General features: G+C 41.1%; 1 protein-coding gene across 1 annotated transcript in view; it reads left to right on the top strand.

The window, feature by feature from the left end:
• glcci1a (glucocorticoid induced 1a) overlaps positions 1 to 20,343 on the top strand; it is a 40,977-nt gene extending 20,634 nt beyond the window's left edge. Inside the window, exons 3-8 of the mRNA XM_070984294.1 lie at positions 777 to 866; positions 8,234 to 8,386; positions 9,493 to 9,645; positions 9,751 to 9,961; positions 15,794 to 15,914; positions 16,011 to 20,343. Coding sequence (XP_070840395.1) covers positions 777 to 866; positions 8,234 to 8,386; positions 9,493 to 9,645; positions 9,751 to 9,961; positions 15,794 to 15,914; positions 16,011 to 16,326 — 1,044 coding nt within the window. The 3' untranslated portion in view covers positions 16,327 to 20,343. The remainder of the gene's footprint in view (positions 1 to 776; positions 867 to 8,233; positions 8,387 to 9,492; positions 9,646 to 9,750; positions 9,962 to 15,793; positions 15,915 to 16,010) is intronic.
• Positions 20,344 to 25,267: the final 4,924 nt, after the last annotated feature.

Raw genomic sequence — 25,267 nt, forward strand, 5'->3', positions numbered from 1 at the left:
GTATAGTGAATTACTTCCTCTTAGCAATGAGCCACCAACCACAATACCCACACAGGCCCACATTAACTCCATGGTAACATTATACTTCATTGTTCTGTACAGTACATTTTGTGACTTATTTTTCATTGAAGTGAAAAGTGATGTAGATCTGTCCTGTCAGCTCTGGGTGGCTTCATCCTCCCCAAGACAGAGAAGAGGAAGACAGAATAAGGGGGTGTCTGACTTGCTGCCAAAATAAACAAATGGCTCTTTGACTAGGACACATTAAGATGAGCAAGACAGCAGTTCAGTTTCCTCTGGATGTTGGAGCAGGAGGTTGTGTGTGTGTGTGTGTGTGTGTGTGTGTGTGTGTGTGTGTGTGTGTGTGTGTGTGTGTGTGTGTGTGTGTGTGTGTGTGTGTAACCATGTATTCCTCACGTTGTGGGGACATAAATCTGTTCACACAGTAACATGTTGTGAACTCGCCTTCCTTATGGGGACAAAATTGCAGGTCCCCATAATATAGATCATTACATTTTAGAATGAAGACTGGGGTTAAGGTTAGGTTAAGGGTTAGGTTAGACAAGTAGTGGTTATGGTTAAGGTTAGGGTTAGGGTAAGTCTCTAGGAAGTGAATATAAGTCTATGTAATGTCCCCAAAAATGATGAAAACATGACATCCATTGCTCTGACAGACTATAGTGAGTATAACGTAATTATATCTTGTAACAGAACGAGAACAGAACTTCAGACCCAAGTGTGCTAATAGTAATGTGTAGCTGTGATGTTCTTTTCAGACTCCTGGATGTTGGAGTGAGGAAACAGGAGAGAAGAGGAGCACCCACCAGCGCTCTGCATCCTGGGGCAGCGCTGACCAGCTGAAAGAGGCATGACACTAACACGGATACGAATACAAACACATTTAAACCAAACGTTTTGTTTAATGCAAAGGGCTCAATCTGCACAATATGGAACTTAGTGGGACTGTGCATTTTGGCTCTTGTATGAGCCATAGTATGTACACATGCATTAGTCATGGATTATTCCATTAAGTACCAAGATCATAGACACCAACATCATAAATACTTTTCCATGTAGGTTGGTGTCATCCTGTAAATACCCAGGCTTTGATAAACTGTTTGGAATTGTAAATGGCATGCTGAGGAACTCCAAAAAACAGACACAACAGAGTTTATTTTATAATATATAATGATATATAATTTCATAATAAACTAATTTTTGAGGCCTAATAACAGAACATGTTAGCATACAATGCAACATGATAAATTAAAAGTAATGATAGTGTTGCTTTAAGTCATGAAATACAACGCTGACAGTCCTGCTGAATGATATGACACTTCATTAGAGGTATTTGGTATTTTCAGCAGTAAATTTCACGGTTGCCTTTTTAAGACACAATCATCACAATCACAAAATATTAAATGCTTTATCCAGATCAAATTCATTGAAATCGTTGGGTTCTCTGTAGATAAAAGAGCTTGGTCTGTACCAGCTCTATATGGAAAGTGTCCTGAGACAACTTCTGCTGTGATTTGGCGCTATACAAATAAATTGAATTGAATTGAATTGAATTGAATTGAATTGAATTGAATTGAATTGAATTGAATTAAATTGGGACAGGCTCAACAAACGGCTAGGAAAAGTATCATAACTGGGGATGAAAAGGACATCCTTGGAAGGCTTAGTCATTCACAAGTAAGGATGAGATGAGGTTCATCACTTTGTGAAACACAGGATATTACTACATGGGCTCTGGAACACGGTTCGTTTGCATATGACTTCATCCTGCTTTTATTTACCTTTTACTCAGCGTCCCAACTTTTTTGGAATTGGGCTTGTAGAATATTGCCTGTATGTACATCTTATATCATCTCACTGCAAGAAAGCAAACTGATTCACAAGATCCCAAGAAGGACCTGTACTCAAGACTTCAAATCTTAGTTTGGCAAAAATGTTCTTTTAATGTTTTGCTCCAACGACAACAGCAACAAGGAAAAACTTCCTTTTAACAGGCAGAAACCTCAAGCAGAACCAGGCTGTGAGAGGGAGGCCATATGCCTTGACCTCTTGGGTTTAGAGAGAGAGCGATATGCACAGCAATGACAAAAAAAAAAAAATAATAATAATAATAATAATAACAAAACAGCTATAATAATAGACATATGACTAATAATAAAATAGTATGTGATAGTATATATACAATAGTATATGTACATAATAACAATAATATGTATATAAGAGTAGGAATACCACAAGTAATAATAACAGTTGCGACGGGCTTCAATCAGGGCCACAGCAGTGGGTGCAAGCATGAATCAAAATCTAGGTACAGTCATGATCCATGGATAGCTGTGAGAGGAAAAAGCACAAAGACTCTGGGGATGAAGCCATGTTGATAACATGCATTAATGAGACATGCTGCAGCATTCTGGATTAGCAGGAGAATCTTTAGTTACTGATTGGGGCAGCCTTTGAGGCAGGATGTGCCTGATGTTTTTTTTGTGTAATGCAGGTGAGAGAAGTCCTTGAAATTTGTTTGATGCGTGCATTAAAGAACATATCGTGATCAAAGGTAACTCACAGATTCCTTACGTTGGTCCTGGAGGTCAGGGCAATGCCATCCAGAGAATAATTTCTAAGGTGTTTAGGGCCAAGTAAGTTAGCAGAAGGTTGTGGGTCATCCAGGTCATTGGCTTCATCTGGCTCCTTAGATAAATACTACTGTGTATCATCTACATAAGAATGAAAATGTATTGAATGTTGCCTGATAATATTGTCTAAAAGGAAGCATATATATGGTGAATAGTATCGGTCCAAACACAGAACCTTGTGGAACTCTGTGACCAACTTTGGCATGGCCGGAGGAATCATTATTAACATTTACAAACTGGAATCGGTTTGATAAGTAGGACTTAAACCAGCTTAGTCCTTAGTCCAGTCTGTAATAGGATGGCACGATCAGTGGTGTCGAATGCAGCACTAAGATCTAGCAAGACAAGTTCTGTTCTTGCCTGATGCAGTTGGGAGGTTATTTATAAATTTGACCAGTGCTGCCTCTGTACTGCGATGTACTCTAAATGCTCACTGAAAATCCTAAAAACTATTGTTAAGAAGTCACACAACTGATTGACGACTGCTTCCTCAAGGATTTTTGTGAGGAAAGGGAAGTTATTTAGATCTAGTCTAGTTACGTATAGTTGACTAAAACCGCTGGGTCAAAACTAATCTCTTGGTGGAATAATTGATGATGACATGATGACACTCCAGAGAAAACATGGTGAATTCCTTTAACTATCAGACCTACAAATTTTCTGAAGTGTTCCAGTTGCTGTATTACTGACATTTTCTTCAGTCTGCATAACCTCCTCTGTGACATCACAGGTTTGATGTCTTGTCTTTATGGTGCTGATGGTGTACACACATCCTCTAAAGCTGCACACGGCATGGCACTATCAGCCTCTCTTAGCTCCACCCTGCTGTTACTCAGCAGCAGCAGGGAGGTAGCAGATAACGCTATCTCACTCTTAACTACTTACTTCCCCTCTTTGAAATGGCTATAACCCGCTGCAATTTATGGTCAGCCACACCCCAGCTGGCTCCTCTTTGCCTCCTGCAGCAAAGGGAACAATAAGAGCCAGCCGAATGACAGCTCAGCCCTCACTAATGTGTGCACAGGCACATTACTGAGTTACAGGGCTGCAGAGGAGGAGCAATGCTGACACTGATTCCACAGATATCAATAGATAAGGTGCAAGGAGCAAGAGAGTGGACATACTTGGGCAGAGCAGCTGCTTCAAAGAACTTTATTAGAAATGTTAGCAGGGATAATAGTGTGCATGTGACTCATCTGTCTTATCCTGTCTGTATCTGAATGACAGGACGTCAGAGTAGTGTGTTTTATTTGGGCATCATCATTCAAAACAAACCTTGTCTTGCTCAGAAACTCTGAAAAAAAAAGCTGGTTTTAGCTGGGCTCTTCCTTTATAGTTGTGTTAAAACTATTGGAAGTTGAAAAAGTGACTAAGCACCAAAGCCACCTAGTGGTTCCTTTAAGTATCACAGGAATTAATCTATGACTTCCTAGATAAAACCAGGAAGTGGGTGTACATGCCAGAGAAAGTAGCTTCTTTCGGTCTTTCAGTTCATAACAGAACAGAGATATTTCCCAAACTTAGCTCTGATTAGAGGGATTTTCCAAAAAAATTGGATGGCTGCATTAAACTATGCCTGTTCACAAGAAAACCCATCCCCTTCTTCTTAAAACAACAATATTGTCTTCAGGCTTTTTGCCTCTTATGACATTTTGCAAAGCATTGCAAGGATAAGGTTCAGTGTTCTGAATTTGGCAATGAATAACACAATACAGCTTTCCAGCCAGGACCAGCTCCCTGGATCAAAGACAGCAAGACAGGTACAGAGCATGGCGGGGCGGAGGATATCCTTCCACCAAATCACAATCACCTCCAGTTGAACAAAAGTCTGTGGTGGAAATCTGACAGACTGGTAATGCTCCAAGATCTGCCTTGTATAGGTGTATGTAGCAGGCCATCCAGACAAAGAAGAACGACAAGACAAGGCTTTATGCAACTCAAGGTAAATAGAGTGTCAGGTCTGTAGTACACTCAGAGTTCTTTGAAATGTTCGATGAACACAGACCAAGTTCCACTTACTCTCTAAGAACATTTCCTGGCATAAAAGAGACAATGGTAAGAAGAGCCAGATGTTATGTAATAGAAGCTCTGGATGGAACTGTCCACCTCTCATTGCCCAGCCTTGCTGAGTGTAATCATATCCCAAACAACAGAAGTGATGTTTCAACACACAGTTCATTCTCCCTCGGAACCCGCGCCATATCTTGGCCCAGATGTTGGCCGAAAGCTCCCATAATAATTCTTCTTGGCTAAGACATCAAAGTCCACAAATGGATATACAGTGTATATGGAAAAGTTTCAGACCTTTTTAAGATTTCCACAGTTTGCTGTTTCAGACTAATGATAAAATGGATTATATTTTTTCAGAACTCCACAATAACAAACCAGTGCTCCCCATCCAACCTGGTGGAACTTGGACTATTCTGCCAAGCAGAATGGGAGAAACTTCAAAAAGAGAGGTCAAGCATGTAGGATCATTTCCGACACTTTAGGCTGTCATTGCTTTCAAAGGTGCTTTAACCAAGTGGAGGGTCTGAATACTTATGAGATATTTAAGTATCTTATTTTTACTAATTTTACAAAAAAAGATGAGTCTGAAACAAAACAAAATGTGGAAATGCCTCGTGGAAAGCTTTCCATATGCACTGTATGGCTCCTACAATGCATCTTATACTCCAAAGTTACACCTAGACTATGCGATAGTAAGCAATGTAGAGCATGTCTAGTTAACATCTACAGGACACTCACTGTAAAGGCCTTCTGTTCTACCACAACTGAGAGAGGGCATCCAATTCTCTTTGTACTAAAGTGTCTCACATCTGCAACACAACATAGGACAAACCTACCTGTAAAGTTGATCACATAGGAAGCGATGTGTTTTCCGACAAAACAGATTTGACAACCAAGTTTCTCCTTTTATAAGATATTGCCTTCCTGAGGGTAATGGAAGAAGGGCTGAGGACAGCTGGGTGGTTCCAGTGCACTTCCTTGTCTTCATTGGTTTCTGGCAGATCATGGCACACATTTTGTCTCTGCACACCAATGGGCTCACTGGTCCCCAATTTGTGCTCACCCAAAATCGGAGTCCTACTGAGAGCGCTTTGATCCCATTTCAGACACGGACATGAGGCCACAGGCATCTGCCTTGAAAACTGCAAATGGTGTCAATTCAAACAGAACTCTGAAACCTGTATTTTTATAAAACACATTTTCTTGTAGGGATCCCCCCTAAAAGTTGCTCATGCAAGTCATCAGTTGAGAAGACCCAGAGTCGACTCACATTTTGTCAGTTGAATCACTGGCCTTTCTTTTTAGCTGTGTCATTGTACACACAGCATGGCAGGCTGTAAACATTACAAAGCAAGTCTTGTCCTGGAAGTGAAGTGTAATGGAAGCGAAGGACAGCACAACTTGTTTTTGTTCTCTTCTACAACGCTCTCAGCTCTGGTACTGAATGTCAGTGAAGTCGGCTAAACTACTGTTGAAGCAGATGCAGGATCAACCTCCTCTACTGCCTACCAGTGTGATTAACTCTTAGGCTGACAGCACTGTCGGCACAAGTGGCCTAACAGGAGAGACACTAAGTCACTAAACCTAAGTGTGGAACTTTGGTCATATGATATGGTGACAATCAGTAAACCTCAATGAAGCTAATCTGTCTGTCCATTTTTCTTTTCAATTAATTAATTATTAATGTGTAAATAGTCAGAAAACTGACAAATGCCCATCACAATATCTTAGAGATCAAGGGAACATCTTAAAACTCCTTGTTATGCCTGCAGCTCTGATACTTTATTTTTGCACGAGTCTTTCAGATTTTTAGGCTTTGATTACCTATTTGTGTATGTGACCCCTTGCAGGAAATGCTGTCATTTACAATAGATGATTGCTATGGAAGGGAAAATCTTGAGCTGAGTCTATACAGTGTTGTCAGCTCACTGCAGTTTAAAGCTCTAACAGTACTGTATGTGTTTGACTTACTCCACTGTCTGTTGCAGAAAAGAAGTTCATGGCCTGAGTGAAGGCTGAGGGGAAAACAAAAACTTGCAGGACTGCACTGTTTCACTGGTTCAGTGCCCCAAATTTAGGGATCACATAACAGCCGTTTCACACAGAGCCTGCATTGATAAGCACTGCATGTGGTGTTTTTCTTTGGGGAAGAGGGCCAGTTTAGGACTGTGTGAGGGAACATGTATGGACATGTTCCTCAGTATTGGTGTTCAGTGGAGAGCTGGGAATTCCACACATGCACACACACACATGGCCAATGCAGAGAATACAGTTTAAGAAATGAACAGATACAGTTACAAGTGTAACTAGGTTTAGCAGAGCTTCAGTTGTAAAAATTGTCTACATTCTCAACACTTACACTCTCCCTCTGCCATTGTGTTTCATGTGGATCTGTCTTAAACAGATCCACATACATCCAGATATACCACTGTCTGTGTATCAATACAACTGAAAGTTTTATTTGAAAGATAAAGTTAACCTGTGTGAAATCACCTCAGCCTCCTCACACATGCAGTCTATCCCTGAAGTGTTCAGGAGCATTTCCTGGATGGAGTCGCGTGTGCATGGGAGCAGGAATCGATATAGTGGTAAATCTGTACCGCCATCTGCTGGACTGTCCCTTGTCACGTGTGAAAAGGCACTAAAGTGTTTCTGAATGGAGCTCCATGTGTGCATACTGAAAATCTGTAGTGATGCCTCTAAGGATATCCCAGTACTTTGTGTGCATGGTAACACCAGAGTACAAAGAATAACTGACAGCGCAGGTGATGTCATTTCTGCCAGCTGCACTGGGAACAGACATCTGACAAATTTGTTTTGGTCAGTCCAATTAATATCCATTTTATGGGTGTTACTTCCTATTGAGAACGTAAAACTCAGGAGATGTTGGAGAAAAACAGGAAACACTGGGAGGAAAGGGAGGATGACTTGTCATACACAGGTGTAACTAATTGCTGCACTGTATTTCATAATTGCCTGAATGGAGTCATCCTTAATGTTCCACCTGCTTTTCCTGCTATAACAAGTCCAAATGGCTGCTGTATAAACAGCCTGGGGATCTGATTCATTTAAAAGCAATAAAGAAACAAAAGATTCAGCTTGACAGGATTTCTTTGTTTGTTTTTGTGTTGTTGTTTTTTTTATCTTAACACAAGGTCCACTTACTAGCTCTGTTAGCTAGCTAACAGATCTCACTCTTTTCATCAGCACATGGAGTTTATTTAGGTGTCATGTCATATTTTCAAGAAAACAAATGCTGGTGCTGCTCATCAAGCAAATAACACCACTCAAGTAATGAATATATGAGCGGGTCACAGATGTCCCAAGCCTGACCAGCTTGTAGTGTTGGTTCTCTTTAGTGACAATAGAGTAAGCAGAATTTATACTGGGAGCAGCAGCTGCTACCACATCACTGCAACAGACCATGCTGGAAGCATGCCATTATTTATTATATACGTTATGAATTGACTTCTATGATAACTTCCTGTTCCACCTACCTGCTAAATGTTTATGTCTCTCTTCTGTCTCATGTCTCCTATGTCCTCCTGTCCTCTCCTGTCTGGTTCCACCAGATTGCAAAGCTCCGACAGCAGCTCCAGCGCAGTAAACAGGGAGGACGCCACAGTAAAGACAAGGACCGACTGTCCCCCCTCCAGTACAACACCATCACCTACACCTCCTTCACCAGCACCACCAACCACACCTCCACAACCAGCCACGTTCAGGTAGTGCACTGAACAATGGAGTGCATAGATCAGCAATGACAGCAGTACATGGATGTGTGATTAGTGCAGTATGGAGGTGATGAAGGTGCAAACCAAAAGAAAATGACATCCTCTGTTATAATTCAGACTGTACTTCTGAGAGACGTGTAGCACACACTTACAGATAAGGTTAGTTTAAGTTGAGCTTGTGTGTTAGAGGTGACACTTCTAGAAACAAATGTTTCTCTGACCAGGTATTGGATTTAAATTAGTTCAATCTAATTTGTATTTGGCAAGTTAGCAAGTTTCAAAGTGAATTTAAACAAATCCGATTTGTATTTCACTTTCTATAATTGTAGTTGTAGTTTAGACACTTCATCTGCAGACCTTGAAAAACATAAAAGTCCCACCAGACAATCCATAGTGGAAATTGAGGGGCTACTCTCCGCTGATAAAAAGTAAATTATAGTTGGTGGTGTGAAAGCTGCAGGGACATGTTGGATGCCAGAAAGATAAAGATAGAATCCTCTGTCTGCTCTCTACTTTGCAAACTGCTGTGAAGTTGTGTTTGGGAAGGGCGAGACTAAAAAGGCTAAAAAAAAAAGCTGAATGTTAATCACTTCTTTAGTTTGTTTAGCTAAATGAATCATGTACATGTGCTATCCGTGCTCTGATGTTGACCTCATGCAGACCGACTCTTTTTTCCATTCCATTTCCTGTTTTGTTTCGTAGCCCTCGGCTGCTATTTCTGGCTGAAGTAATTTTTTTCACTTTACACTACATTTTGACATGTGCTGCAGTCATCACAGGCAACAGATGTCGATGTACACAGAGGGACACATTCCCACTTCCTGTGTAGACAGTACAGGGCTATCATATATGCTAGCTAGATTTTTTAAAATTCACTAATAATTCTGATCCAACTGAGACCACGCTGTCATCTGAATGGTTGATGATGGTCAGTCTGCACTGCTCTTGCCACGTCTTATTGTGCCTTGTGCTCGTATTTGTTGTACCACACAACTGCATCCCTGACAAAGTGACAGGTGAGATGTGGTAGTCAGCTGAGAGTGTGTCTGTCTGCCTGTGTGTGTGCGCGTGCGTGCGTGTGTGCTTGTGTTCTGCAGCAGTTTTCCATGTCGAAGTCGGCCCAGATGCCGCTGTCCAACATCACAGTGCCAAAGCCCTCCATCTCCAGGGTGCCCAGCAGCATGGAGGGCATCAACCATGAGCTGGAGAAGGTCTTCATCAAAGACAACGGAGAGAAGGAGGAGCTGAAGGTGGGGCTCTCGTTTCATTCCCGTTCATACAGAGATGGAGTTCCTCTAACACTTGACTCTTTTCTCAGCTCTAATTAATAATCTGTCTCCCATTGGACTTTGCAGTCCCTGGAGGTTCCCGATGGTCGGCGGGCACCCTTCCCTCCCCAGCAGCGCAGCAGCAGCACCCGCAGCGTGGACACCCAGACCCCCTCAGCCCCTGGGCGGTCAAGCAGCTGTTCCAGCTTGTCGCCCTGCCCCTCACCTGCCTGCCCACCAGGATCACATGACGGCAGTCCTTACTCCACAGAGGATCTACTGTACGACCGGGATAAAGGTAAAGAACATCACACTGCATTAAAAACCACATTTTCGACCCGTAAATCCCCGCGAATTTCATTGATTTTCGGCGATTTACGGCAAGTTTACGGGGAACTTCGCCGGCTCTGAATATCGTCGGAAACGAACCATCTGTTGGCGGGGGGCGTGGTTAATCGCGCCTTCGTCAAGGTGTGAATAGCTCTAATTAGTACATGAATGCTACCGACGTTGATCTACTCAGGCTGGCCTGCTGACTTCACAAACAACCATTGGATGATTCCACAGACATTTTAAAAGGAAACCATCATGTGATTGGATAGCAACTCCAATCACATGAGTGAGTGATCATGTGATTGGATGACAACTCTGCTGCTATTGGTCATCTGCGCGCCACAAATAATAATACTAATAATACTAATAATAATACTAATACTAATAATAAATACATATTAAATTAAATACTATATAATAAAATAATATATTAAAAATAGTTATTATATTGTTATATTTATGTATATATAAAATATAAATGATATATATATATTTTATTTGATTGATGATTCATTGATTTATTTGGCGATCCACCTTGTACACTACCACACAGTAGAATACAAAGGACACAGCTGACAGAAACATTTTGAAAAAAAGTCTTTAATGAAATCGTGACACACACATTAACAAAGATCAACCAAGTAAAATCAGTGACTACTGGGGAAAAAAAGCAAGGAAATGTGCAGAGGGGTTCACTGATAAGAGCCTCTGGGTTGGGCCATGCCGCTGGTCGATGGTGCATGAAAAAGAGTCTAAGGCCTATGGAAATGCTTCTTTGCTGCCTCTGGGTCATACTGAGCTGGCGCCTGTCGCTTTGAAGGGGACTCGATGCGAAGCCTCTTGCGGTGTGTCGCCACATACTTTGGGTTGCTCTTCAGCTGATCTTGCAGTGTCTGGCAGAGTTTGGAGCGCTAGGACACTCCTTCTTGCTTCCAGCAGCTGTAAATACAGGTATTAATATAATATTAGTACTGCTAAGAAACAATAACATGTGATAACATATGTGACCATGTTTGTCAAAAACAATGCAGCTAATAAATAAAATTCAGCCCATTTTTACATTGTTGTGAAAATAAAGCGGCATTCATGGGACTCTTACCCGCTTCCTTCGAGCTGAAATCTTCACAGCTGCTGCCTGAACTGAAAGAGCTGGCTGGGCATACCTGAAGCTCCTCCACACCATCTCATAATATGTCTTACAGGCCGCTGGAAGAAAATATATATTGGTTTGAAATAATTAAGACAGGCTTCAGTAAAAACAACAACAAGAAACAACAGAAAGGGTTTAAAAGACTGCTGTCCACACCATTCATGTCTGGACTCCCAGTTAAAGTCGCCATCAAATATGACGTCACCGTTTCGTTGTGGGGCGAGTTTAGTCTGTAAAACACAAAAAGTACAGGTCATGCAACGTTTACGTTTACTTATATTCTGCAGAATATTTCCTGTGTATTTTATTAACTTACCCCTGCTCAGGTTCATATCGCCTGTCGTGTCCGTCACTATTGTGCAGACGTCGCACCTTTTTCTTTAAAATACAAAATACACTGTAATGTTAAATGCAACGTGAACGATTACCAAACGTTCGGAACGTAGTGCAATAACAATAATAAAGGTTTGGCGCCCTAAAAACTGCACAATGTGGTACTAAATGCTAACGTTACTTACGTAACTTACGCACCCGTCTCTTCGTCTCCGCAGCTGCAGTTCGGTCGGGGCTGCTCCTCCAGAGCGAGCAGTCTGGCTTTTTTCACGGTCATTCTCCTCGCCAACTGCGCGGTCAGCTACGTTAGCAGCCGAGACAGTCCACTGAAGACGCTCAGCAGTTTCTTCTCTAAATTGTTTGGACTTTCTGGATATGGTCGCTCCGCAGCCAGGCTGTCCACTCCTCGCAGAGGAGTGCCTTCTGGGATGAACTGAATTGCATGAACAGAGTTAAAGTTTAGCAGGACGCGAAACTTAACTGTTGTAATCCAAGCTCGATTCGCGTTCACAGACGCGCCGAGGTCGTTTTCTGCCGACGCCATTGCGTCCAATCATATGCGAGGTCGCGCTCTTGGAATTTCTCGCGAGACCATTTTTGTTGCATAAATGAAAAACATGCTGTGATTTTGTTTGGTACTTTGATTTTCTAAATTGATTTTCTAAAGTGACATCGAAAATAAAAAAAGAAAAGTTACTTTGGTGTGTTCCCTTTTTATTCCTACTTAAAGAATCATCAGTGGACTTACTCTGCTGGAATTTTGCAAGCTAATCACACAAGCATTGTTCATCTGGTGTTGTGGTGGCAAAATGCGAAAAATTGTGACCAGTGTCCAAGAACTGTAGATGCTTTAATTTTCGCAATTTTGATTTAGCAATTTAAGTAGAAAATTAAAGACCTTTGAGAGTCAGGACACTTATCCAGTATGTAACCTATAAAATTATTTAAACACACTTTTAAATCCTCATGAAAAAAAAAAAAAATCTTTGCATTCTGTAGGCACAGAGCACACACACACACACACACACACACACACACAAAATCCCAATTTGCATTTGTATAGCTTTGCAGCATTTACATTTGCATTTTAACACCTCATGGTCACAGGGTCTGAGAGAGAACTTCCACGGCAGTTTACAGTGACGGAAATTGACGGAAATGTGACTTTTCATGCAGTGTCATCTTATTGAACAAGCGTTGACATGATGTTAGACCGGTCCAGTCAGAACTGCACATTTCTGGTGGATCCTTGGAAACACTACAGTTTTAGCAGGCTCAATTGGCAGGCTGAATTGATATATGCACCTCTACTTTTACATGTAGTATCCACCCAAGTTTGTTTTAGATACCGCAGCAGTGATTTTGTCTGCCTGTGTTATTTTTATTTTTATGACTCATATATGTAAGTAGGTGAAGTTTTGTTTGCTGCATTTCAACTCTAAGACCAATTTGTTTCCTACAACAGGGCAGAAGGCATGCTAACTTTAAGTAACATGCTACTATTGGCTGCTTAGAGTCTTCTTTCAGATGTTTCCTGTTCGGGGGCGGCCACAGCAGATCATCTGTTTCCATCTCGCTGGCATACCAGGCCCTACTCTATTCTATGATCTGTGTATTTGATTTGGCAGTGGCTTCTACTTCTGACTGCTTAAAATATGAACTTCTTCTTATGAGAGGAAATGTGACACAATCTATTAAGGCTTGGGACACTGGGCTGTAAAGCTCTGGATTCTCATTTAAATAAAAAGGTGCTCACACTATGATGACACTTGTGAAAGTAGTTTGCTCCTTGAGACTTGGGCTGCAACTAACGACTATTTTAATAGTCGACTAGTCACCGACTGTTGAAACGATTAGTCGACTAATCGGATAATTCTTAATTTTTTCTTAAATTTAGCATGAAGTTGATTTAATTATGTGGCAAATGATAATAAACACAAGAAAGATGGGTACAATGAAAAATACATCTTTTATTGAACATACTGCGGATTTGTACACAAAAAAAAAAAAATTAAATACGTTTGTCAGGCACAGTCTGGCATAACGCTCAAGCTCTCTTTTATAGCGAAAATATGCTTATAAAATGTACAATGTATGTCATAAAAACCGTATTGGCTTGAATATTACTTGAATCTTACCGAGGCGAGTCAGACTCCGTTTCGTTCAACTGCCCGACGTGCTTTCTCTTTAAATGTTCGTGCATCACCGAGGTACTGCCACGATACGCTTTGCAAACCTTGCAAGTAGTCTTTTTATTCGCCGTATCCAGGCTAAAATGCTCCCAAACTTTAGAAGTTTTGGTACGTGTACCTGATGTTGACACCGCCATTTCCGTATATTACCGCTCAGAGACAGAGACGCTATTGCGCATGAGATTATAATCAGGTGAGATACCTCACTCTCTTGGAAAAACGCGTCTGGCGACAATAGTCGACAATGGAATTCACTGTCGACTATTTCTATTATCGATTTTTGTCGACAACGTCGACTAATCGTTGCAGCCCTACTTGAGACATACAGTACAGTGAGCGCAGTGTTGAGTCATTTGCTGCTGGTCTGGCTGCTCTTGCTAGAGCTGTTTTATTAGCTGTGACATATTATTGTTGCTGATTTGCAGAGTGGGCTGCGTGGGTGGCGCAGCAGGTAGTGCGCGTGCCTCACAGTAAGAAGGTTGCCGGTTCGATCCCCGGGTCAGGCGGGGCCTTTCTGTGTGAAGTTTGCATGTTCTTCCCGTGCATGCGTGGGTTCTCTCCGGGTACTCCGGCTTCCTCCCACAGACCAAAAACATGCTCATTAGGTTAATTGATGACTCTAAATTGTCCGTAGGTGTGAGTGTGAGTGTGAATGTTTGTTTGTCCTTGCATGTGGCCCTGCAATCGGCTGGCGACCGGTTCAGGGTGTACCCCGCCTCTCGCCCATTGTAGCTGGGATAGGCTCCAGCCCCCCGCAACCCCGAAAGGGATAGGCGGTATAGATAATGGATGGATGGATGGATTTGCAGAGTATTGCTCAATATTTAATTCAAGGATGAATTTGGTTATATTGTATGTTATATATGTTTTATGCCTCCGTGCCAGCAACAGTCCCTTTCTTGTGAATGCGAACACCTTGAGGGAACTTCTCCAAGTTTGTCACCAGTGTCCACATGGATTCAAGGATGAACTGATTAGTTTTTTGGTGGTCAAAGGTCACTGTGACCTCACAACACACTTTTTTTCTTCATTTGCTGATTTTAGCAAAATTTGACTCATAGGGTAAAATTAAGTCATGACATTTTATAACCAAAAGATCAAATGTCAACCTCACTGTGACATCATAATGTTCCTCAAAAACACTGTTTTGGCCATTATTCAGCTCCATAACTCAGGAACAGAAGGAGAGACTGTGACCATGTTTCACATTTGGTCAGATGCTGAATTGGTGACTCTAATCTTGGGTGTCCACTTCAGACTGTGCTGATTGTTTAGATGTTCTGTGCTGCCGAGCTGAAGATATGTGTGAAGCATCCACATTTTAGAATTTGTAGCTTCTTTGCAGCAGCATCCATATTTGAAGCATTGTAGTCAAACACAAGCTCATTGGTTCTGCTGATATTGAGCTTCAGGTGGTTGTTGTTGCTCCATGTGATGAAACTCTCTATCAGTCCTCAAGATGAAGATAGCATGTTTCTCCATGGAAATTATACACCGGAATCATACGTGTCAATATAGTGAGAACTTCCATTTCACCAAAAAGTACACTTTTTCAGGTCTTCATTACATGTATTATATGAGTCTGGACAGACATGTATGGAAACTGAAACTTGACTGGTTGGTGGAGAAAATCTGTTACAGCGTCCTCACAACCAGCTGTCCTCCTGCAGAGCTGAGAGGACAGCAGGTGGGCAAACTTTTCTTCAGCCTAACATTACCAGTTTAGTAGAGGAAATTAGTTTTTATGTAGGCTCTATGAGGAGGTTACAGGAAGCAAACCCATAGTTATTGTTTACTGATTCATTTAGTTTATTTCCCCCACGTCCCATAGTTCTGTATGCCCATGTTAAGCCAGAAAGCTCATAGTGATATTATGGGCCTTGATCAATTATTGTAAGCCTTGGTACATTCACGTATACAATATGTAGACAGTAGATTTGTGTGAGTGAAGAATCTCCACAGGCAGCTGTTAAAGTAATTCCTGCAGAAAGATGTGAGATGGCATTGGAATCAGTGTGGATGATTACTGTGCATCAAAACTGCTCCAGTAAAGCTTCAGAAAGTACTGCTGATGTTGATTACCCCTAAGCCTGTATCTTATCCTGTATCTCTGTGTTCACAGACAGCGGAAGCAGCTCACCACTGCCCAAGTTTGCCTCCTCACCCAAACCCAACAACAGTTACATGTTCAAGCGCGAGCCGCCAGAGGGCTGTGAGAAGATTAAAGCTTTTGAGGAGATGAGGTATATAGACTGTTTGATACTGTGTTGAATTTAAGCACCTGTGCACTGCCTCAGGGATGTGTGACCCCCTCCGACACTGCATATGTTTCTCTGCAGCTCCAGGCAGTCCACGTCTGCATCAGTCCCCCTCTTCTCCTGCCCCGACAAAAACAAGGTGAACTTCATCCCAACAGGCTCGGCGTTCTGCCCTGTCAAACTCCCCGGCTCCCTGCAACTCACCCCAGCCTCAGAACCCGAGGAAGACGAGGACAACGCCGAGGCGGGCTTCATTTCAGAGCCTCAGGGGGCCACATTGCTCTACGGCGCCCCCACTCAGGTCTCCACGAGCACCAGCACAGACGACCCCCCAGAGGAACCCGGCTCACCCTCAGAAACTGCAGACCCCCAGACAGACAGCCCGGCCATCAGCTAGACCTGAGCAGAGCTGGCCTCTGGCTCCGGGATCCACGCTAGCGACCACCGACCATCACCACTGACTGTCCCACCAACACCTCCCTCTGCTCTGCCAGGGGAGTCTCCGTCTCTCTGTGCTGAACCCCTCCACCCCCCTATCTCTGCATGACGTAGCAACAATGTCCCGAATAACCACCACCGCCACCACAAAGACTCGCCACCTAAATGTTGTGTCCTGCATAATGTCTGAGCTGTTGTTGGCAGGGAAGGACCACGGTTAGAGGTTATCATATGCAGGCATCGGAGGGAAGAATGGAGCACTATGGATGGGGGGGGGGCATGCATTTTAAACTGGTAGTATATTTCTGATTAAATTATGTGTTGTGTTCTCTTTCAACATTCACAGTATGAATAAGCTCTCTAAACATATATATACACACATATATCTCTATGAAAAGAAAGAAAAATGCTTGTTTAAAAAAAAACAAACGGTATTGCTGTGTTATGTACTGAACAGGAAAAACAGCTGTACTATTCAGGATTATGTTTACACTATCCAGGTCACATGATTAAACCCTCTCTCTCTAAAAAAAAGAAAAATGCAATGAGAGAATAATTCGGCAAACAGAAAAACACAAAATGGCCTCAAATTGGTTGCACAGTGTCTGCATCTGGCCTCGCTTCAGGTATTTCACAATCAGAGTCTATACTCAGGTAATTTGGAATGTATGTCCATACAAATATCTGCAGCTTGACAAAGCAGAACAGATTCACTGTCATTTTTTCCTGGTTTTTCTCATTCCCAGATGAATCATTCCTTTCTGTTCCAGAGTCCAGTCTGAGACTGGCCTCATGATCGCTTGCTGCAGAGGGTAAAGGGTTGAAGTAGAGGGCATCCCCTCATGGCTGCCTTCATGGACTGGTGGTGGGATATACTGTATGGACCACACACACTGTGACTGACGGCATTATTGGCTGTGTGTGTTTTGATGGAAGCATGTTGGACAGAGACTTGGATGACGTTCAGTGGTTGTCCGTTCTTTAAGCCTGAAGACGATGTGCGATTAGCTCTCCTGAGCTTGTTGACAGTGGACCAGAAGCAGATGAGTCTCCAGCACCGTCACATGAAGATACAATCAAACTGAAGCATTTGGTTCAGGTGCAGATTGGAGGTACAGTTGTACAAACATTTTTCAGAGCTAGAAATGATCTTATTTGATGAGTTAAACTTCAGTTTTCCTAGCCAAAGAAGCAGTTTTATTGCAACATGACTAAATCAAGGCACTAAATCATTTCTGAGGCCAACATCAATATTTATGACTTTAAAAAAGGAGAACGGTATGTTGGCCAATTTTCAGTTTTTAACACAAACAGAAACATTTTTTGTGAAAATCCCTTTTGAGTTAGATTATTAAAGAATTACAACCCAGATAAGTACCGAGCAGAGCGTTACTCATTAAAAAAAAAAAAATCTTTCTAGTGGTCTGTCAGCCAAAAGCTCTTCAGATACAGTGTCTGTGATATCAGTCAATAATGGTGTAGATGTTTTAGGGCGGTTACTATGAGAACAAACAAGTAATTCATTTGAAAGCAGCCGAGTCATTGCTGCCTAAAATTTAAGATATCCTGTTACTGTTTATCAGCCATCAGCAGCTAGTTACACAATGATTGGAAAGGCGTAAACATAATGCAACAGTAGCACAAGTACAGTCATAAAATCAGCAAGTGAACTCAGTTACATCTATCTAAGGTTTGCTAACATGAGCTTTTAGCCACCATAAGCTAACGATTAACCAGACCAAGTTAGACTAGCAGTAAAATCTGAGAAGTGTATTGAACTGAGTAAGAATGTGTTTTAGTGCATATGTTTCCAAATAGATATAAGAATTTGTCATTAAAAATGGCCTAGTCATACAAAACAGTAGCACAAGCTAAGCATTAGCCACCGTAGGCTACTTGTCATTAGGGCTGTCACTTCTCAGAAAACTGCAGTTTGAAAGGAGGGGATCTAATGCAGGATTCCTTGGAATGATTTCAACTGCAGTCCAGTGAGCTTCATCTCAAAATATCTTGTAGATTTGACGCTCTGTTCACGTGCAGTGCCTCCACTGCCACACTTAAGTTAACGTGTTGTTCAGATTTGTTTTCATGGTAATGCTAATGAAAAATAGTTGACTTTTGAAAACTACCTTTATTAGTTTTTTCCGTCCGCCATGTCTGTTCCAAAGTGTTTCCTCACACTACTTTGCAGATGGTTTGCTGTCATGATTATCTTCAGCACAACTTGCTAGTTTATATATATATATATGTGTGTGTGTGTATATATATACACACACACACACACACACACACACAAAATATACATAGTGACAGTTTTTCTTGCTAAAATGTGTTCGTGCAAACTTTTTTTTTTCCTGTGATAAAAGGAGTTGAAGTTCTCAAATGTTAAATGTTGTCTAAACACAAACAGTTGGTTGCACAAGAATTTTGTCTGAATAAAATACAGCCCAGCCTTAACCTTAATTGGCAAAATTATGATATACAGCTGCACTGATCAGTATTTTTCTATATGTAATAGTAGTAATAGGTGTCGTTTGTAGTGACAAACCCACAGAGAATTTCACCCAACTTTGCAGTTCACCAGTTCTGTGGAGCTTTTTATCTTATCGTTTTGACTTGACCATAGACTCCCTTGGTCTGCTATCTGCACACCACCAAACAGTATACAGACATAGATAGTGTCTAGCTGCTCAAGAAAGTTTAGCATTCAGCAGCAACTGTTAAGCAACTGTTTGCTAAGACGTTAGCTGTAAGTCCTTCATAAGGTAAATATGTCAACGCTTAAGCTTGTTCTGCTGCCCCCAAGTTGCCAAAAATCAATACAGCTTTAAATCAGAAACAGCTTGATAAAAGAATAAAGAACATCACTAATGTGTGTAAGTATTTAAAGCCATCTTTGTTGTACCTTTTCTTGTACCTTTAAGTTTGCATTGTTAGTGCTAGCACTTCTCGGTCAGCACCAGGAAAGTATTGAGGTTCCATATCCAGCCTGAGGCCACTGTGGTTATAACCACACTGTTTGCACAAGTTAAAAATGAAGTCTAGCCATACAAGATGAATGTTTGTACAACTTTTAACTCTATCCTGCATATCCAAACTTAGACTGTTCTGATAATCCAGAGAATTGCTGTTCCATTAAAAGCATTCCATGAGATTTTAGCATCCAAGACATAAATAGACTCATGATTCATTCCTAAAATATTTCTTAGCCTTTTGATTTGATTGCTGTAAGAGACTAGCTACAGTGATGTTTGGTTGCAGATGCAGCAGCGCCTTCATCTGTTTGATGCACAGATAAAAGGATCACACTGGCCTGCCTCCCTCTCACTGTCTGATTACTGAGTGTTGTAGGCACCTTGATGCTACCACCAAGCAACAAAACCTTCTGAACATCTCATGTATTTTGTGTGAGACACCATCCTACTGCATCACCCTGCCCAAGTGTAAATGATCCACAACTTTCATTTGCAAGAGTGAAATATAACCCACATTTGTTTTGATATCTGGTGTGCTTGTAGAATTCCTGCATTGACGCTCCATTCATATTTTCTATATATATACATATATATATATATGTGGCTTTTAAAGAGGCTCAATGCAATGTTGTGGTTTCTTAAGACGTTTCAGCACCTTACAAAGAGCTATGGCTTTCCCAATGTCCCACATATACTTGGCATTGGTAAACTAGTTGTGTGCAATAATAGGAAAAGAAGGTGTTGTCCTCCCGGATGTTGTCCGTTCTTTGACACAAGCAACTCATCTTGCATTACTTTGGTTTTGAGCATGGGGGCTGGATCAGCAAGTAGTTTGTTGCTAAAGCCATCAACTGATACAAAACCAGCACTGAGAGTGACCAGAGCACATCACTGGCAGGTCAGAGTGTTCATCAATTCACTACATGATACTCCTTGTGTAACCTGCAGTGTCAAAGTTCATGCACAATGGCAATAAAAAAAACTATTGTTTGTTTTGTCCACTTTTTAGTGTGTATACATCAGTGAAGGGAGTCTGTAAGCATCACTGCTGATCCCAAAAAGAAACTGCAAGGTCTCTGTGTTAACAGCTACTGCTCCACATGAAACTTATGGCACTCTGATGGGGCTAAACAACACTGTTCATCTGTTTAAGGGCCAGTTTACTCACAAATTTCAAGAAAGATAAGCCTAAAAAAACAATCCCAGTCACTTGTGTAGTTGGCTAAAAATAAAAACCTTTAATGAAAATGGATGAGTACATCACAACAAAATGAGTCCACAGCCTCACTGATGGCACTGTGAAGCTGTTTGAGCTAAATGCTACTGTTAGCATGCTAGCATCTTCAAAACGGCAAGGCTAACATGCTGATGGTACGCACGTTAGCATGCTAACCTTCACTAATTAGCACTAAATACAAAGTACAGCTGAGGCTGATGGGAATGTCATTAATTTACAGGTATTTGGTAAAAAATCAAAATACTGGGGGAAAAAAAATGGAATTTTGACTGAAGATGACACATAGCCATGCTACTTTTCACCAGGAGAAAATCTGTACACAAGAAGACATAGCTTCTAATGTGTGTTAAGAAAGCTTCTTGCAAGTGGACGATAGGTGGTTAAAACATAACAAATGCACAAAAACTGCATGAAATAAAATCTGAGCACAGCTCACAATAAGTTCAGTCTAACAACAAATGATACTCCACACCTAATATCTGCTATTTGAAGGGGGACAGGCCAAGTCCCTCATTCAGGCTGGGGTGATGTGGTTTTGAAGCTATTGGTCCATTATGTCTCTCATTGCTTGAGAATTTGACTCCACCTCCAATATCCAAACCATTGGAGTGACTGCTGCACTGGGCGGCCAGTTAGTGCCTGGCCACTGGATAGCAGGATTCCCAGTGCAAATAGCAGAGGAACATGGCATGACAGTGAACAAGCAAGCCTACTTCATTCCACAGTTAGAGGCGTGAAGGCCAAAGGTTTGGCTATCAGAGATGGAACACAAACACCTTGAGTAACTCCTTCTAACATCATGGATCTTTATCAAGGGTCGTTTTATATTTCATTTTACTTTAAGCAGAGCCAGGCGAGCTGCTCAACCCTGCCTTCAGTCTGACAATTATCTGAAGCTGTACTTTATTTTCATGTCACTCTTATGAAGAAAGTAAATAAGAGTATTTCCTAAAATATATAGAAAATATAATATTGATATATACTGTTTTCTTAAGAAAATCTTTTCATTTGTAAGGCTGAGATTTCTGTATTTATTTGAGCTTTAAACTGTATGGCCCAGGTCCCAAATGCTCCAACATGACTTCATTATTGGCTTTATGCACAAACTAATGTTAATCCGCTTTCAAAATCAGACAAACTGACTTGAACTTACCATTATCACCTCATGGTATATAGAGTCTATAGATTCTCACTTCCATTACTACTTCTGTACTTCCAGTACAGCTGAGGTGCATCCAGCTGTTTCACATCATGATCCATGATAATAAAGTCTTATTGAACCTAGAGCTGTTACAGCTCTAGGTTCAACCATAGACCAAGTTGGACTGGGTCTGTTCCAGTCTTGGTCAGTTGGCATTGACAGATAAAGTCTTATAGAGTGTGATATGTCAAGATTCGAATTTTGAGTCTTTAGATCCAGTCGCTGCCTGGTCATAACCATAGACTGAGGTCGTTGGAATGGTAAACCCAGTCCAGACACCATATTCAGATATATATCGTCTATGTATGTCTGTACAGGGGCACCCATTTATGGTTTACTATGTGGTATCTGACAACAGAGAGATCTTGTGTCTTATTTAAATAAAGATATTGGACAAAGCAAAGGGAATGTTGACTGGTAAATGCTACCTGTCAGCAGGTTATCCAGGTAGGTCTGGTAACCTTTAAAGGGTGTTTTAATAAACACATCTGGCACTGAGCTGAAGAAGGGGGCTGATCTGGAATCAGAATCATTATTTTGTCTTGGTGAATGGAGTGTGCCCTCTACTTGTCACTGTCTGCAACTGCTGTGTTGCCAAATTCCATTTTGGGCAATAACACCCAACCTGGGACTGGTGGGGTGCAGTCCAAGTCTGAAGCAGCTGTCATCCACAGTCAGTTTGAGCAGTGATATCATCACTGATATCACTGGTCCACAGGAATGATGTTAACCATTAAGGCCTCAGTATGGTTCTTCATACAACTCCTTCTGTCACTGCGTACAACCAAATGTAGCACCATTCACACCTTGGAGGAGGGACTGTGAACGCCACACATAGTTTAGCCAGTTCTGAATATGATTTGGGTGCAACGACTGACAGGACCAAATTGGACTGGGTCTGTTCCAGTCTTGGGTCAGTCGGTACTGACAGATAAAATCTTATAGTGTGTGATATGTCAAGATTCGAATTTTGAGTCTTTAGATCCAGTCGCTGCCTGTCATTCTCACGAAGATTTGTTTAAACACTTTGACATTTGTGACTGATATCATGTTTGGCCATCCATTTTCATTTTTTTGGTACAAAAACAGGACTATTGATAGTTTACTGACGAGTGGTTCAGTGTATTGTGTGGTACATTTACTCAGTCTTGACCTTCATGCTCCTTCCTGACTGTCAATGACTAAAAAAAATCTGTGTTAGTTTGTGGACGCAATCTTTATGAGAAATTTTTCCAGACTTTGAAGGTTTCAGTGTGTCTTCAGGTTTGTCCCAAACTTTAGTAGACAGTAGTAGTATAGATAGACATTAGTAGCCCAACTGTCCATTTGAAGCATACTGAAGCCTTCAGATGTTTCCCCTGAATGGAACTGTAACAAAAGAAAAAAAAATCTCAAAATGGGATCAATAAAGTAAAGTCTAAGTCTAAATGCTGAGAAATTGATGTCTACTGGATTAATCATAGCTTAGCTGAGGCAGTTCAATGATGAAACCCTTTTATTATTTATTTACATAAGCAATAATGGTCAGAATAATTAATTCAATCTCAAGTTTGTTTCTAAATTTTGCTGATAAACACAATGCAAGGAAGGCATGGAATAATACATCATCTGACCTGTGGGAGCGTAATCATCCAGCAGATGGCACTAGATGACCACACTACAGTTGAAGCTGAAGCAGAATTCCTTCTGACGAAACTAAAATGTCCTCATATAATTTTGTGAAATGTGTAAGTGGATGAAACAATTGTGTTTGTCTTCTATCAAACCCTATCTAAACCTCTACCTGTTTGTCGGAACGCTACAGTAAATACATGTTACAGGTGCAGTGCATTATAGTAAAATACAGTATTATATAATTCATATATTGGCATAAAATTGGAGCTGAAAATCCAGGAGCTTGGCAGAAGAAATCTTACTCAAAAGTGCATTTTTTTTCTAACAAGAAAACCATTGTTGGCCCTGTTTCAACTGCTAATCGGCTTTGTCACAAACTCGATTCTCTGTGCTAATCTCAACCTCCCAGCACATCCTAACTGGGCACATAGAACAAAGGTAAGACTCTTTTAAAATCAAATTATGGAGCAAAAAGGCTCTTGTAATCCTCTGTTTTCTAGCCGTCTTAGCAATGCCACTGTTTCTCCATTCAGACGCAGCTTCATGCAAAATGCTAATCCCTATTTATCAAAGAGAAAATGATAATGGAACACATGGAACACATCGAATCAGCTGGCTGTGAGAATACATTCAAAGTTCTCCATGCTGTCTCTCAGGTTGGTTTGCCCTTCACTCTAAATTCACACCTCGGTCAATCAAGCCTTTAAATTAGTGGGTAGTTAGTGAGAGTTGTCCCCAATCAGAGCCCTCTCATCCAGCCAATCAGTCCTGCATCAAGGCAGAGCTGGGAGGTTAAACACACACTTCCACAGCGCTCGTCCAACTGGATCTGAATAGGAGATTGTTGTTGTTGTCGCTACCCGCTGGTTTTATTCACACACTAATGAAAACAGAGATTAAAGGCTGAGATGCACAAACTTCCTTGGAGGCAGAAATGATTTTAGGGTTGAGAATGTCAGCAGGCAGAGCCACAGTTTGTCCAGAGCCGAGCACATTTGAAATGTCAGAGCTTGGGACACATCAGAACAGTAGCATTCAACCTTTATTTGTCTAAAGTGCCACCACAGGGCAGAGGCTGGACAATTCAACCGTTTATCCAAGATTTTTAATAAGATTTTTCTCTAAGATTATGAGCACGTTTTCACTCACTTTCAATCACATCATCAGTTAAACTATAATTTAAACTCTTGGTGTTTACTGCTGTGAAACTGGTCTATCCTAGCTTCAATGCTACTGGTTATTGTGACAGTAAATATACAAAAAAAAACAAAAAACAAAACACTAATTAAGAATCCTATTTTATATGTTGATTTTCCTCCCTGACAGAAATATGTTGATATCTTATATGTATGTAGTGCTTTTATTGAGTCATAATTTCTGTTCTTTCACATTGAACCCATTGATCTTCCCCTGTGCCCGCAAGTAACTACAGCTCCCCCCCAGGTGCAAGGCTGGAAATCACTGCTTTAGAATATACTGTTCAGAAGAAAATGCAATGAATCTCACACAAACAGCACGTTTCCAGATTTAGTCAGTAAATATATTTTGTGAAGTACTGTACAAATCTAAGGTACTTGGACCTGAGTCATTTCTTTTCATTGCACTTTTTAATAATAAAATATTGTATTTTTTACGTCACTGCTTTTTATCTGTCAGCTTTAGTGGTTTATTGCAAAAACATATTAAGATGTTATAAAATATGATTAGTTATGAGTGAAACCACCCAGCAGTTTCTACAGGTACAGCTGAAATGAAATGATATTCTGATCATTGTTCAAGTCATTTTTCATGCAAAAACAGTTCATGGGTCCATTTGAATAATTTTGAGTTTTGGTAGGACAAAACCAACATGGTAAAGGTACCACTTTGGGTT

Source organism: Chaetodon trifascialis, chromosome 17 (genome assembly GCF_039877785.1).
Source record: "Chaetodon trifascialis isolate fChaTrf1 chromosome 17, fChaTrf1.hap1, whole genome shotgun sequence".
In the NCBI taxonomy this organism is placed as follows: domain Eukaryota; kingdom Metazoa; phylum Chordata; class Actinopteri; order Chaetodontiformes; family Chaetodontidae; genus Chaetodon; species Chaetodon trifascialis.